The sequence below is a fragment of the Carettochelys insculpta genome, chromosome 27, assembly GCF_033958435.1.
Source record: "Carettochelys insculpta isolate YL-2023 chromosome 27, ASM3395843v1, whole genome shotgun sequence".
Classification (NCBI taxonomy): Eukaryota; Metazoa; Chordata; order Testudines; family Carettochelyidae; genus Carettochelys; species Carettochelys insculpta.
Window position 1 is genome coordinate 6242589 of NC_134163.1, and position 16404 is coordinate 6258992.

The window sequence follows — 16404 nt, forward strand, 5'->3', positions numbered from 1 at the left end:
GCGGACAGCCAGGGGCCTGACCAGGGGTGTGCTGGGTACTGGGCAGCACAGAATGGGTGGGGGCAGGACCCTTGGAGCAGCCCAGGGGAGGGGAGTGGGCAGCACTGGGTCGGGGCTGCTCGGAGAGGCCTGGCAAATGGCTAGCAGGGCCTAGCAGCCAGGCCATCCCTGGGAGAGAGGGACCCCTGCTGGGGCTGGAGCAGGACCCTGACTAGCTCCCTTGAACCCCCCACAGGAGCGCGCCAGCTGGGGCTGGGCCCCCCAGTGCAGGGGGAGGGGCCTCAGACAGGAGCCCCACGTGAGCTCTGGCCCCACTAGGGGGACACAGGCACTCTGACCCGCTCCAAACCCTATGCCCCAGGCAGGGAAGCTGCCCCCAGCCCCAGTGCCAGCTCTGCCCGTGGGGGAGAGAGGCTGGTGCCAGCACCTCAGTGCCAGGCCTCGGGATTCGCTCTGCTGCTATGCTCCCCCACCCCCCAGCCCCTCAGGCCATCCCAAGGGCAGGTGGGCGCAGAGAGCCCCCACCATTGGACTGGGGCTGCCATACGCAAAGGGGCCAGGCAAGGCCATGCATTGGCCTGTGGCACCCGGCGCCCCATTTGGAGAGACAGCTCCTCACAGCGCCATGGGGCTGCTTAGTGCTCTGGGGAGCTGGCGGGGGCAGGGAAGAAGGGGGGCTCTTTGCAGGCCAGCCAGGAAGGGGGGATGGGTAGTCCCAGCGAGCCGGCGGGGGCCATTTCAGACCATCCCCAGTGGTCCCGGCTCCTCCCCAGCTGCCCCAGGGCTGCGGCTAATGCCGCCGCCCTAGAAACAGCTGGGCCAGACCTTGGTGCTGGGGTCTTTGCTACTCCCTGTTGCTTTGGCTGGTCTCAGGGTATGAGGTTTGCAGCCCATCCCTGCCAAGCGTGAACTGGTGTGTGCAGCCATGTGAGTACACCCGTACGTGTGCATGCACGGGGGGCACGGGGACTCTGCTAGTTAGGGGCTGGTGCGCAGGTGCCACGTGGGTGTGTACTGCATGTGGGGCTGGCTGCATACAACTGCATGCTGACAGGCAAGTGTGAACAGGGGTAGGTGTGAGTGCACGTGGGGAGGGTGCTGGTGGGTATATGCACGATCGTGCAGGTACGACAGCCTGTGGCAGGGGTGAATGCACATGTGTGCATGGGACACGTCACTCCAGTAGCAGTGTCCCCCTCCACGTGTTGCCCCCACACTCTGCCCCTGCCCCTGCCTCCGCCCCCGACCCAGAGCTGCTGCCCAAAGCCGGCCTCAGGGACCCTGGCCCAGGATGTCCCATCCCACTGCACAAGACTTTCATTGGCCACTTGTGGGACCTGCCTCCCTCCTGTCCATCACCTCTTCCAGTTCCCATTCCTCTGCACTGACTGCCCTTACAAGTCCTGGGCCTGGGACCCCCTCCAGTAGGCCTGGGCGTGCCAGCCCTGAGCTCCAGGCCTCTCTGGCATGTCTGCACAAACCTCACTCCTCTTGCACTGGCCCTGCACCTGCCAGCTCAAGGTTTCTGGTCACCGGCAGAGCTGTCCAGGGGAGCCCCAGGCTGCAATGGGGGGGGGCTGCGGGTCAGGAGTGAGGGGCACCGGCAGAGCTGGCAGGGAGAGCTCAGAGCTGAGCCAGCCAGGGTGTGCTGGGGGGGCTGCAAGTCAGGACTGGGGCACACAGCAGAGTCAGGCAGGCAATCCTTGCTGAATGCCGGCATTAGCTCCCTCCAGCCTGACGCACCCTCAGCCCCGCCGAGTGCCACATTCAGCCCGTGATTTCTCTGGCCAGTCCACAGGCTGACGTTCAGCCCTGGCAGGAGTGGATGCACCTGCCAGTCAGAATGGGACCTAGGGTGAGGGGGGTAAGGCTCAGCTTTCGGCTGCGGGGTGGGGCTGGAGTGGGTCCAGCTGCCTGAAGCACTGCTGGCTGGTTGGTGTCAGCCATGGGGCGAGACCGGCAGCGCAGGCAGAGCCCTGGAGAGGCTCCACCTTTCCTGACAGCCCACAGCAGAGAAGCTGCAGACTAATACACAGGGTTTGCGGGGGGCATGTTTGGAATTTACACCCCCCCAGCAGCTGCCCCCCCGCCAGCATGTGCTGGTCCCTACAGGCAGCTCCACAGGCCCAGAGGTGCTGGTATGTTACAACACACTGGAGGGGAGCCCACCGTAAGCCCACCCCACTGCCTGCTGCACAAGCCCCAAGCACCTGGGGTCAGAGGGATCCCCTCTCTGGGGAGAGGGCAGCAGGCCCAATGGTGGGGGCAGCTCCCTGCTTGGCTACCTGCCCGCTGAGGTGCTTTGGCCAGGCACTTTGGGGCCCAGCTTCCACTGAAATCAGCAGTGGTGCCTCAGTTTCCCCCTTGCAGCAGGGAGGGATGAGTTGTGCCCTGCCCTGCCTCCCCAGGGGTGACGTACATATGAGAGGGATTGCGTGGGACTCAGCCACTGTGGGGACGGGAGGCAGAACCAAGAGCACAGACAGCCCAAGATTTCAAGCAGCCAGGGGCTGCCCTGACTGCCTGGGGTCAGTTTCAGTCCCCAGAAACCAGGAGCCACAGAGGTGGCATAAAGCTCCTGTGCCCCCCCCACGCCCCCCGTGCCAGCAGCCCAGCCCGGAACCGAGCCAGCAAAGGGGCTGCCCCAGAAGAGGGGCTGCTTCAGTGGGGGCGAGATGACGGGGAGGCACAAGGAGGCTGCCACGGTAGTGAACGTGGGCCGGTGTCTGCAGCACCAGACTCCTGGGGAGGAAGGGGGACGTAGGTCACTACTGAGACACATCACCCCGTGCGAAGCATCCGAAATCATCGCACGTGCTGGGCTCTGCCACCATCCTCCCGCTCTCCCCCCCTGCTGGGCTCTACCACCATCCCCCCGCCCCAGGCTCTACCACCATCCTCCCGCTCTCCCCCCCGCTGGGCTCTACCACCATCCTCCCGCTCTCCCCCCTGCTGGGCTCTACCACCATCCTCCCGCTCTCCCCCCTGCTGGGCTCTACCACCATCCCCCCGCCCCAGGCTCTACCACCATCCTCCCGCTCTCCCCCACAGCTGGGCTCTACCACCCCCCTCCCCCTCCAGGCTCTACCACCATCCTCTCCCTCTTGCCCCTGCTGGGCTCTACCACCATCCTCCCCCACCCCCGCCCCGGCTGGGCTCTACCAACATCCTCCCCCTCACCCCGCCCGCCGCTGGGCTCTACTACCACCCTCCCCCTCCAGGCTCTACCACCATCCTCCCGCTCTCCCCCCCCGCCGGGTTCTACCACCACCCTCCCCCCTCCAGGCTCTACCACCATCCTTTCCCTCTTGCCCCTGCTGGGCTCTACCACCACCAGACCGCTCCCCTCCCCCGGCTGGGCTCCACCACTACCTAACTACCCTCTCCCCCCACTTGGCTCCACCACTACCCAACCACCTTCCCCCCACACTGGGCTCTACCACCACCCTCCCCCTCCTCCCCCACCCCCAGGCTCTACCACCACTCGACTGCCCTCCCTCTGGCTGGGCTCTACCACTACTCTCCCCCCATCCCCCCAAGGGTCTACCACTATCTGACCACCGCAACCCCCGCCCCCAGCTGGGCTCTACCACCACCCAAACCACACCTGCCCCCCTGCTCCACGTGTGAAAAAGCCCCAGAGCACACCAGGGCTGTCTTGTAAAATATTATGTCTCAAATCTTTATTCCCCGTTCCCCTCCCGCGGGCGCTTCCAGGGTTCCGCCCGTAGCTACTGGGAGGACAGAAAGGGGACGCCCCCGCCCAGGGGAGTCCTGTGGGCAGAGACAACAGGGCGGAAGATGGAGATTGGGGACTGTGCGCGTCCCTGACCCGTGCTTACCCCACCCCTTTCCAAGAGCAGGGGCTGCCCGTCGGGGTCGTCCCTCCCCACCACAGAGCTCAAAGGCCGTGCGGTCCCCTTCCTCCCTTCCCCGATCCTCATGGGGGCTGGATCCACGGGGACAAGTCCTGCTCCACTGTTCCAATGCCACTGAACAATATGGCAGAAGCTGGTGTATCATGCAGTGATCAGCTCCCTGATCGGAAAAGGCCCCTGCAGGGATCCCTCCACCGTGGCCTGGCCGGGACATCTCCGGCTAGTATCAGATCAGCTGCATGATGGGAAAAGGAGCCATGGGCCAGAGCTGGGGGCTCTCCCAACATGACGGGGGGATAGAACCCACAAGCACCAGCGACGGATCAAAAGCAGCCTGGGTCCAAGGAGCAGAGCTGTGCCCTTTCCCCACCCCACAGGGGACGTGAGCTGGGGCTGCCCAGGTTGATACAGGATCCACCCAGCAGGTCCTGTCTGCAGTGCCCAGCTGGGAGGCGGAGGATGGCCCAAGCCAGGAGTACTGTGCTGGCTGACCCAACGTATGTTGGAGGACTGGCTGTGTCCCTCCTGCTCGCCAACCTCAGTGTGGGCTGGAGCTGAGGCCGCCCGAGTTCATTACACCTCCTGGGGTGGCCACCTGGCCTGACCCCTCTGTGGGGCAGTCAGTGGTAGCAGCGGGGGCTCAGTTGCGCTGGCTGGGCAGCTCCTGGGAGATGAACTTCCGCAGGCGCTCGAGGTACTGGCTGTAGAGTTCAATGTCATTGTGGCCGGCCCCCTCCACCCACAGGGGCTCCACGGCCTTGGGGCAGCGCTCAAACAGCGCCAGGCCGTGCGAGAAGTCGATGACCTCGTCTTCCGTGCCATGGATGATGAGGACGGGTGACGTGATCTTGGACACCTTCTCGATGCTGCAGCAGGGGAGAGAAGCAAACGGCCCTGAGTAAGCCCAGCCCTGCAGGGAGCTCCTCCGGCCACCAGGGGCACCCCAGGACAGGCCAGAACCCAGAACCCACCTCTGAAATGCCACCGCCTCTGGGGTACAGCAGGGGAAGCAACCAACTGCCCACAGCCCAGTGCACAATCGTGGGGGGAGGAGGGGACTGAGGTAAGGACACCCAGCCCCTTCCCACCCCATTCCGAGCTAGACTGCAAACCCCTCACCGCAGGGGCTGCCTATCCTCTGTACCTGTGTTAGCCTCTACCCGGGCTGGGGCCCAGAAATCATGGCAGCAGCACGAGACCGGGGGCAGGTGGGACTGCACCAGTGCCCCCTACCCCACTGCAGGGGTGGCAGCTGGCAGCCAGAGGTCACCAATTATCTGACCCAGGCACCGCTGGGATAACCTAGAACCCTGCTGGGGCATCCATCCAGAACACGGGGCCCCAAGGCTGCAGCTGGCGACGCTGCCCAGGCGCCGGAGCAGGGCGCGCTCCCTCGGCGGGACGCTCACTTGGGGAAGGCGTCGAAGCAGTACGTCTTCTTCGTGTCGGGGAAGGCGACCCGCATGCCCGAGGTGAGGGGCGAGTGCAGCACCACAGCAGCACACTCGTAGCGCGAGGCCAGGTCCACCGTGGGCACTGTGCCAATGCTCTGCCCGTACAGGATGATGTTCTCTGGGCTGATCCCGTACCTGGGTGGGAAGGGAACCGGGGGTTAACTGCAGAGGACAGACTCTGAGCAGTGGGCTTCCCCCTCCCTGACTGGGGACCCTAGTACCCCGCCCCACAGGGCAATACCCTCACTGCAGACGCCCCGCTAGGCCCCTGGCTGTCCTCCCAGAAGATCCCTCCTGCTACGCCCAGTTCCTGGCTGGTTCCTGCACCCTGGGCAGCTACTGCAACCAGCTTCACACTCCTTCCTACCCCCACATTACCCCAGCCCTGCCCCAGGTTCACTGCTTTGCTGGACACGCAGGGCCAGCCATTGCAAATGGCGGCCCATCCCCTCAGGCTGAAAGGCAGGGTGACTGCCCCCGGCCCGACTGACTCCCCTGCGCTCACAAGCACAGCTGGGCCTGGAACCCCGCAGGCCTGCGTCCCAGGACAGGAGCCAGGGCGGCGGATGGTTTCCACCCCTTCCCCAGAGGCACCGCTGGGGGTCTCTTAGCCTCTTGTGCCAGCTCCCCCCACCCCGAGAGCCACAGAGGGGGCTGGAAAACCACCAACTCGGGCGTAGGGTGTGGAGTCTCCCCCGGCGTCTCACTCCCCCAGCCCACCCGCCACACCAGCCCCCCAAGTCTGATCCCACGCTGCCCAGCAGCCACCAGAGCTCCATGCACAAAGGTGGGGCAGCCCCTCCCCCCAACACTACCAACTGAAACAAACGCCCCTGTCCGGGGCCAACCCCACACCGGAGGTCACCATGGTGACTGGTTTGTCCCACCTGTGCTCCCCCCACTGACCCCAGTGTACACCCTTAGCCTGCACTGGCCTGCGGGACGGGGGGGCCAGGGGGGCCCTGTGGAGCCACTGTGCTGACACCCATGGGATTGTAGGGCTCTAGAAATGGGCAGAGGCGGTGGCTGCTCCAGCTGGGGGCCGGGCCCAGGCGTTGCTGAGGGCTGGGGGGCAGCACTGGGAGCAGGAGCAGAGGCAGAAATGCAGCCAGGAGGCTGCAGGGAGGGCAGGTCTGTGGGGTGCAGGAGAGGCGGGGGGCATGGTGGCCAGGAGGAGCTGTCAGGTGGAGGGGCTCTGTGTCCCACCATCACCTGCCCAGGATCCATTCAGGTACTGAGCAGACCTGGTGGGGGGAGCGCAGCCCCCTGCCATGAATGCAGCTGGAGCTGCCCAGCCCAGCGCCCCCAGTCCTCGCCCCAGCAATGGCAGCCAAAGGCCACCTTCCCATGCAGCCGGGCAGGCTGAGGAGCCCAAGGCGGAGGTGGGGCAGCATGCAGGGCCTGGGCAGGCGCGGTGCAATCAGCTACGTCAGCGGCTGCAGCGTGCGTTCCCCCAGGGCATTCGGTGCTGGGGAAACGCGCCGCCTGGCAGCCCGGCCAGGGAGCCTTCTGGTTACCCACAGCCTGGGCAACAGCAGGCAAACTCCCTCCTCTCCGGCCGGATCACTGAGGCCCTGGGTGCATCTCCCCAGCTCGGCACCTGCCCTCCGGGCGAAACACAACTCGGCTGCCAGCGGTGCAGGCCCAGGCTACTCAGGAGCAAGTTACTAGTACTGAGGTCTGGCCAGGGAGCCCCCACGGGGGGCTGGGGGCCTTGTTCAGACTGGGGCCTGCCTGGGCCACCAACCAAGCTGTCAGTGCCTTATCCCGGGGGAAATTCTGGAGGGGGAAGGCGACTCTGAGGCTTGTTTCTTTTAACAGAGCCTGGCCTGTCTCCTGCCTCTGCCCAGAGCAGATGGCTCCGCATGCGCTGGGCGACGAATCACTCCAGGGTGGAGACACCGGCTCTCTGGGCGGGCTGGGACTGTCTGGTGCCACCAGATAAATCACCAGCTTCAGCCTCTCCCAGCTGCTCCCCCACAGCAGACGCCAGCCCCTGCCTGTGGCTGCCTAGATGGCAGGGCCTGGCTGTAACAGCCTGGGTACAGTGCGGCTGCTCTCCCAGCAGGTGCTAGGCAGCCACAGGAGGGACAGAGGCTGCCTCCAGAGATCACAGGAGGACCCCACCTCCTGCCTTCCCACTCAGCAGTGGGAGTGGTGCCTAGTGGGTAGCGCTGCAGAGTGGGACTTGGGAGACATGGGGTCTGTTCCTAGCAGTGCCACAGAATGGCCTTGGGCAAATCGCTGTCCAGTGCTTCAGTTCCCCTCCTGTCCTTGGTCTCTAGCCTAGCGACGCTGGCGGTACTCTGGGGCTGGGACTGTCTCGTTCTGTGTCCGTCCAGCACCTGGACAACGGTTCTCTAGCTGCTGCTCTAATAACACGGGGACCTGCGTGGGGCGGGGAGCCTGACACCCCTATGAGATGCAGGTTTGTTGGTTTCCTTGTCCGGGTTTGCCACTAGGAGTTCGGGTGTCCTGGCCCCGCTTGGATGCTCAGCAACGACACAGCCGACAGGGCCAGGCGCAGGCAGACTGGCCTGGGGGAGCTCTGCCCAAGGGATTTCGACCCAGGCTGTTCACAGCCCTCCTCTTCCCGCCTGATGTCAGGAGGGAAAAACACTCCCTGGATCAAGATCCTGCTCATCCACTTCAACCTCCAGCTGCACATCTCTGAGTCAGTCCCGGCCAGAGCTACTCAAGCCAGACACAAAACCAGGAGGGCAGGTCCAACCTTCCTGGCCCTCCTCCTGCCGTATCAAACAGGCTCAAATCACCCCCCTCTGCTGGGTGCCTTCCAGAGCTGCCCTGAGGCTCCCAGCCTCATCCCCCTCACATCAGTCAGCTCCCCGGCATCCAGTCCAGGCAGCCTCCCTTGGCACTGACCAGTGAGTGGCAGGAGAAAGCCTCCAGGCCCAGCCTCGTCAGCTGGGCTCATGCAGCATGGCTGAATCTCCAGGACGCATCCTTCTGCCATCTGTCCCCGGCACCTCCACCTGCTTGGGGGAGGGGCTACTGAGCTTCCCCCACGCCTGACACTGCCCCGCGTCTCTGCCCCACACCCTGGAAGGGGGATCCAGCCTCTGGGGTCCAGCAACCTGTGGCCTCCTTGCAGAGCCTACTGAGGCGTTGGCCAGTTAAAGCTACCATCCCTACTGGCTCCATCCTCAGGATCTGAGACCATCTGAGACCCTGGAGGAGGGTCAAACTGGCCACCCCAAAAACAAAGCTTTGTTCCTGAGGGCTCCCCCAGAGCCTGCCCACCCCCTCTGGCCTGGCATTCACTCAGCCCTGCCCCCACCCCTCCAACGGCCTCCCTTGAGCGCCTTTTGTGAGTGGCTCCGTCTTGTCCAGCGTCATTTCCTGTTTTGCACAGTGCAGGCCACGGGGCTTTCCTGGTCAGCAGTGACCCAGCTCTGAGCTCTCAGTCCCTCCTCGGGGGCGACGGGTTCCCAGCTACTGCGTCCTATGCCAGCCGGGCCTTCCTCAGGTGGGCAGCTGCCCTGACGAGCAGCCACCAGCCCCCCAGATGTCCCCAGGGCCACATCTGGGAGTGAAGGCCACTGCACCAGCTCCAAACCAGGGACCACAGCACAACAGGGCTGGTCCTGCCTGACCACGGCTCCCAGCCAGGGCTGCAAGAGATTCAGCTCTGGAGCTGGGAGAGAAATGGAGCTTGGCCATTCAGAAAACTCCAGAAAAGATCTCACCATGGGTCGCCCCAAACCCAGAAAGTTCTGACCGTTTCCACAACTCACAAAGCTGAAAAAGTCAATCCCGGTTTAATTCTGAGCCAGGCACTCGGCCCCCCGCACCCTGGATTTTGGTTTTTTGAAGACAATTAAAGGTCTTTATGAATTTGAAACTTGAAAAATTTTGTTTCATAAATGTCAAATAAAACACATCCGCTGGTCAGATTCCGGGGTGGTGGTGGGGGGAGGGGCAGAATTCGGCTGTTTTTTCTCCCCAAGACAATTTGCAAAAATCAAGATTTGCAAAATCTGTCAGTCAGCCCGAATCCGCCTCTTTCCCCGAGTCAGTGAGAAGCTTCCTCCGGCTCTCCTTGTGCCAGCGGCAGGTTGGGCATGGAGCTGGAGCATCACCTGGCCGAGAATGCTGGGCTAGGAAGAATTGTCCTCCCCCTGTGTTCTCTGGCCTTGGCCTCTGCCACATGCCTTTTGCTCTGGTGTAGATCTAGGCTGGCCTCAAGATCTGAGGGACAGGGCTCCTCGCAGGTGGAGGGGCGGAGCCTTGTGCTTCAATGGGTGTTGCCTTGCCAGGCCCCTCAACAGCTTCATGTCACAAGGTGAGAGGATGGAACCTGCTGGGACTCCCTCGAAACACAGGACTTCTCTGCAATACTGGACAGTTCATCCACGTGGAGTGCTGCAGTGTGGGGCGCCAGGATCCTTGTGCACCTCCCATCACCTACAGCACAGCTCCCTGTGCACATCTACCCATCCAAGCCTCAGTTCCATGTCCCCACTGAAATGCTGGGGAAACTGAGGCACGTGAAAGTGACATGACCCACTGAGTCAGTGGCAGAGACAGAAAGAGAACCGAGGAGTCGGAGCTCTCTGAAGTTGAAGTCACAAGGCCGTCTCTCCTCCGTATATAGCTGAGAATTCTGCCCGTCTCCCCCAGATCCCCTCCCCTTTTAGCCTAATTCTCAGGCCTTGAAACCTGACCCCCCCGGCTAGGTTCACAAAGGTGCGGTGGGTTCCCACCTATCACCCCCTTTATTTCTGTGCTGTGTCTGCACTCCCGGCTCCCTGCAGAGGGGTGTGTGACTGCAGGGAACGCTGCCCTCTGAAACTGAGCACACAGCTGGGAGACCCAGAAATCTCACCCGATAGGTGGCCCAAAGGAGCACTCCCTCCCTCCAGTGATACAAATAACCCTTGGCCCTGCTCTAGCATGTGACCTACTGCCTGAGTACACAATGGATAATACTGCCCATTGCATATGGGGAAACTGAGACACAAAGTGACAACTAAAGGTCTTTATGAATCTGAAACTTGAAACATTTTGTTTCATAAATGTCAGATAAAACACATCCGCTGGTCAGATGCCGGTGGGCGGGGTGGGGGTGGGGCGTGCAGGGCACAGAATTAGGCTGTTTTTTCTCATCAAGACAATTTGCAAAAATCAAGATTTGCAAAATCTCTCAGTCAACCTGAATCTGCCTCTTTCCTTGAAAAAAGATCTGTGGGAAGCTTCTTCTGACTCTCCCTGTGCCAGCGGCAGGTTGGGCATGGAGCTGGAGCATCACCTGGCTGAGGTCGGGGGATGCTGGGCTAGGAAGAACTCCCAAGTCACAGAGCGGGACTCTGATCTTCTGACTCCTCATCTGAGGACCTTTCCATTGGGTCATGGGACCGCTCGCAATGTTAACCTGCAGCTCTCCACTCGCCACAGCTACCCCAGCCCTGAGCTCTGCCCTTGCGCCTCAACCCTGACCCACAGCCCCCACCTCTTCAGCCCTGGGATCTGCCAGAGCCTCTCCACCCTAACCTGCAGCCCGACCATCATGCTGCCGATGCCCCTTAGTCCTGACCTGCAGCCCCTCCGTTCTGCCAGGCTTGGGTACCCAGGCAGCGAGTGCCTGAGTGGGACCCAGGGAAGGCTGGAGCCTGCCACGCCCATTTCCCTTTACCCCGGGCGGAGCTCACCTCGTCCTCAGGGCCTGCCAGGCTGCGTCGATGTCGGCATAGAGGTTCTTCTCCGAGGGCTTGCCCGTGCTCATGCCGTAGCCCGAGTAGTCATAGGAGAAGATGTTGCAATTGAGGCGGGTGCCCAGGCCGATGTAGAAGCTGCTCATCTGGCCCAGATCCACAGCGTTGCCATGGGAGAAGAGCACCGTGAACCTGACGGGGCAGAGCCAGTGGTTAATGCACAGAGAGGGGCAGCCAAAGACCCTGGGACGCTTCCAGGGACCCAGCCTGGCCTGCAGACCCAGCACAGGAAAGGGGAGCTGCTTGGAGCACCTGGCTACCCAAGGGCAGAGGGGGTTGTGGAGGGGGGAGGATGAAGGGGAGATTAGATGGCAGAGAGGAGTCGGGGGGAGCAAGGGAAGGGAGCAGGCAGAGCCTAGGGAAGGGCATGGGGGGAGTTACAGGAGATGGGGGGGGGCAGTGCCATGCCACAGACCAGGGTGGGAGGAGGAGGGAGATGCGAAGATAACTCCAGCAGAGCAGAACCCAGCTCCCCCCAGCTCAGTCTGACATTCTTCCAACCCCACCCCATGCTTCTGGGGCAGAGGCAACAGGCAGGGGCTGCGCACCCCCTGCAGCACACACACAGTGAGGTTAGAGGGCTGGGCCCACCAAGCGCCCAGAGAGACAAGGACCCTCCACTGAACCGAAGGGCAGCGTCTCACAAGCTGACGCTGCCCCTGCCCCCGGCTCGGCTCCGGCAGCAGAAGGAAGCTAAGCCAGAGCTGCCGGCCAGCACTGGGGGAAGACCTGCAGGCGGCAGTGATGGGTCGCTGGGTGGTGCTCTCCCAGCTGAGTCCCTGCAGGCCTGGCGCCATGGGGTGGGCTAAGAAGTGCCAATGTAGAGGGAGGGGGCGACTCTTCCCACTTGATGTTTGCAGGGCCGTGGTAGCCAGGTGGGTCCCAGCACGTCACAGAGACAACCTTGGGGAGGGAACAGCTTCCACATTAGCATCAACTTCCCAGACTCCACCATCAGCTGTGATGATGGAACCCTGCACACAACCAGGGACCCCACACCCACCTTCACAGACCCAGTGTGAGGCAGTGGAGGATACAAGTGTGTATGTGTGTGAGTGGCTCACAGAGGGTGGGGAGCTCCTGCTGAGGGTAACCTAGGCCACCAGGTGACGCCTCTGGGCTGCAGACAAAGGAGGTGGTGGAGCCTGAGGGGTTTGAATTGGAACTGGGAGCTGGGAAGCAGTTAGTCTGGGCTGGGAGAGAGAGAGACAAAGAAGGGGGCAAGGCCCCAGCTCCAGGGGCCCCTCGGGGCCTCCTCTCCCCAGCATGGTTGTCGCTGCCTGCTGCCCTGATTCTTCAGTACGATGCTGTGCCCTGTTGGCTAATAAAACCGCTGTTCTCCTACTGAGTGAGAGTCATTCCTGCCTGCAGGCAGGGTGCAGAGCTTGGGGACCCCTGAACCCTGTAACCCACACCCAGTAACTTCCTGTTTTCTACAGTCAGCACGGAGACCCCCTCAGAACATGCACCAAGGCAAAAGTCTGGGTTACACCTTAATGTGCAGAAACCCACCTTCCCCAAACAATACAGAAATAAAACCCTCTGTGACCACACACCCCCAGCAGGCCCCGACGGCCCATGCTGGAATGCATAAGGGTATCATTAAACAGTGACATCCCATGCCCACTGGGGACCCCATTTGGAAAGAAATTGCTCCAGAACCCTTGCTTCTGGCCTTCCTGCCAGGATGGCAGGGGACTGGTCTCGATGACCTCTCAAGGTCCCTTCCAGTTCTGGTGTTCTATGAGTCTATCTGAAGTCAGCTCCCCACACCCCAGGACACACCAATGCAAAATGGCACCAGACCTTGCCAGACATCTGCAAAACCTGCAGACATCTCCACGGCTACAATGATTAGCCCACCTTTCCAGAACCAGGGGTCCCACACATGCCTGTCACAGCCCATACCTCACACCGGGCACTAAATGCCACTGTTATTATTAATAGCTGTGGGAGTGAAACCTGACAATCACTTTGCTCTCAAATGAACTTACACAGGAAATGGATAAATGCCAAACAGACCTATCACTCTGGGGATGGACACCATTCAGAAAGCAATTGCTCCCTATATGATCCTCCTCCTCAGAAAGGAAACCCACACAAGGCTTTCGAAAGACGAGCCTGCGAGTGTAAAGTGGTAACTTTGCTAGACCCTAAAGATCAGATAGTGGGGCACTGGATATCTAGGTTATTACAACAATCTGTAACTGACTAACTCCATCTCTTTGTCCTAGGACTGTGGAGGTGCTAATGGGCCACTCTACCTTGAATGGGCCTTTGCTAATCCAGTGGTTCCCAACTTTTTCACTAGTGCAGACTCCAATCACCCTCCCCAAGCCATTCGTGGGTCCCCATCAAGGCCAATTTTAGCTGCTATGTACGCTTTATTCAATGAAAAAAAGGAAACACATCACAGAGTTTTGGACAGCCATTAACAACATTGTTGGAAAATATTTAATTTAAAATTAACAATTAATTGTAACTTTGCAATTTATTTCAACCTTATTTTCTATTATCACTTTTATCTTTTATTTTTGTCACGGACCCTCTGCAATATTTGGGGGTCTGCAGCCCCCAGATTGGGGACCACTGTGCTAATCAAACTGTTCCACCTTGCATATTACTGGAAGGATCTTTTACCAGGTGAGAAAATCTTTTGGTGGCTGACACTTGTCTCTCTCTCACCTGTAGAAGTACTTCAATAAGTATTACTTCACCTGTCTCATCTCCTTCCAGTGAGGCAGTGCAGACTGCAGTCAGGTGCTTGGGGGCTGTGTTGTCCTTTTGGGGTCTCCCCCAGTGGCACAGTATGAGCCAATAGTGCTCAGAGCAAGGACAGAGATGTGACTGCCTCATTCTGAGGGAGCAGGCCTTCAAAGCACACAAGGGAAAAGCAGCTGCTGAGCTACCCACACCCCAGGGGAAGTGAGGGGCAGGGGAACAACATGCTTCTTGTATGCCAGCCACCTGAGCCAAGATTAGAGGGAGCGCTGGGAACAATGTGTCTGCAGCCTGAAAGAGCCTGTGTCTAGGAGGCCACCAGAGGCTTGCCCAGCAGCATCTGCAGGCAGGCCAGATGCTAATGTTATATGGAGCTGTATCTATCTCATAGAGCTGGAAGGGACCTTCAGAGGTCATCAAGTCTAGTCCCTTGCACTCACAGCAGGGCCTAGCACCATCCCTCACAGAATTTTTTTTTAAATCTATTTGCCCCAGATCCCTAAATGGCTCCCTTGAGAACTAAACTCATGACCCTGCATTTAGGCTGCCAAATGCTCAAACCACCAAGCTATGCCTCCGCCCCCCCCCATGAAAAAAAAGTTCTTTGAACAGGGGTGGGGAAGGCCTAGTCAAACCAGACATGGCTATACAGCCAAGGCTCAGGTTCACCTAAGGCTCCCAGCCAACTAGCTCAACCAGCAACATGCGTCATCGGCTTAGAGACAAAGAAATCCCCTGCCTGTCCAACCAGTCACTAAACCCCGCAGCCTGCAGGGAAAGGTGGAGGCAGGTGTGTGCTTAGATTGGCTCATTCTGTCACTCCTGGTTTGGCTGGTGTGTTTGGCTGCAGAGATCCCTCTTGTGGGCTGTCAGCTTCTCTCTTTCCGCCCCCCCAGCCCCTCTACTCCAGCCCTCAGCCCTGCTAGCCGTCAGACAGCTCCGCAGGACAGTTGCGTGGCCCTAAGATCTTGGCAGACACCCCCTGAAATCCAGGTCTGGGGCAGCTTGGAGCCTGGGTGTGCAGTGGGATGACTTGCGGCCAGAGTGGGTGTCCGACAGGTGGCCCAGGGTGACCTCATGCCAGCCATGGAGAGTGTGAGCCATGCAGGAAGAGGGCTGGGCACCTTGGCTGGGAGCACAGCCCCGAGAGCAGCATCAAACTCCAGGCAGCTCCCAGAGCCTCCCATTTCTGCTCTGCCCAGCTCTCCTTGTCCCTGTCGGCTCCCCCATGCTATCCTGGTATGGTCCGGCCGCTGTGGCTGCCCTTTGCTACAATCTGCCTGGTGTGATGGGACTGGCCCAGCTGACCCTTGGTACCGTCCAGCTGACCATTGGTGTGATCTGGCTGGTCCACTCTGTCTGACTCTTGGTATGGTCCACCTGACCCATGGAATGGACTTGTATGACCCTTGGTGCAGTCCAACGGATCCTTGGTACGGTCTGTCTGACCCTCGTTGTGATCCTTGGTATGGTCCACTGGGCCCTTGGTACAGTCCATCTGACTCTCGGTTTGTTCCTTGGTGCAGTGCGACAGACCCTTGGGTCGGTCCAATGAACCCTCGGTACAGTCCATCTGACCCTTGTTGTGATCCTCGGTGTGGTCCAGCAGACCCTTGGTGCAGTCCAGCGGATCATAGAAACATAGAACAAAGAGCTGGAAGAGACCTAAAAAGCCATCAAGTCCAGCCCCCTGCTCTACACAGGACCAAACCATTCAGATCAGCCCAGCCAGGGCTTTGTCAAGGCGAGACTTAAACACCTCCAGGGATGGAGACTCCTCTACTCCCCTGGGGAGACCATTCCAAAGCTTCACCACCCTCCTCGTGAAAAAGTTTTTCCTAATGTTCAACCTGGACCTTCCCAACCGCAACTTGAGACCATTGTTCTGTGTTCTGCCATCCGTGACCACTGTGAACAGCCTCTCTCCAGCCTCTTTGCAACCTCCCTTCAGTAAGCTGAAGGCTGTTATCAAGTCCCCCCTCAGTCTTCTCTTCTGCACACTAAACAGACCCAGTTCCCTCAACCTTTCTTCATAGGTCACATGCTCCAGCTCCCTAATTATTTTGGTCGCCCTCCGCTGGACCCTCTCCAGTGTATCCACATCCTTCCTATAACTGGGGGCCCAGAACTGGACACTACTCCAGATGCAGCCTCACCAAAGCCGAATAAAGAGGAATAATCACTTCTCTGGATCTACTGACAACTCTCCTCTTGATGCAACCTAATATGCCATTAGCCTTCTTGGCTACAATGGCACACTGTTGACTCATGTCCAGCTTCTCGTCCACTACAACTTGGTTTGTTCCTTGGCGCAGTCCGTCCGACCCCTTGGTACGGTCTGTCAGACCCTTGTCGTGTTCCTTGGTGGTAGACCCCTTGGACTGCAGGATCTGTCCCATCGTCCCTGCCCTGGTCCGGGTCTCACTCCCCATGACCTGGGCTGGCATCCAACCTCCCTCAGCCAAACTCAGCTGTGTCCCAGGTGCCTCCCACGCTGTTCCATGACCTCTGTGGGTGGCACCTTGTGCCGAGTGACAGCAAAAGCCAAAGTTTTGTGCCAAGGGGCAGGCTCCAGCTCGTTGCCCCGGAGCTCCTGCAGCAGCCCAGGCCAGTCTGGCA

The 16404-nt window shown here is 60.3% G+C and overlaps 1 protein-coding gene across 1 annotated transcript in view; it reads right to left on the reverse strand.

The window, feature by feature from the left end:
* Window positions 1-3654: 3654 nt before the first annotated feature.
* ABHD17A (abhydrolase domain containing 17A, depalmitoylase) overlaps window positions 3655-16404 on the reverse strand; it is a 28547-nt gene continuing 15797 nt past the window's right edge. Inside the window, exons 3-5 of the mRNA XM_074978564.1 lie at window positions 11002-11196; window positions 5288-5467; window positions 3655-4744 (exon numbers count right to left, since the gene is read on the reverse strand). Of these exons, the coding sequence (XP_074834665.1) occupies window positions 4519-4744; window positions 5288-5467; window positions 11002-11196 (601 nt within the window). The 3' untranslated portion in view covers window positions 3655-4518. The remainder of the gene's footprint in view (window positions 4745-5287; window positions 5468-11001; window positions 11197-16404) is intronic.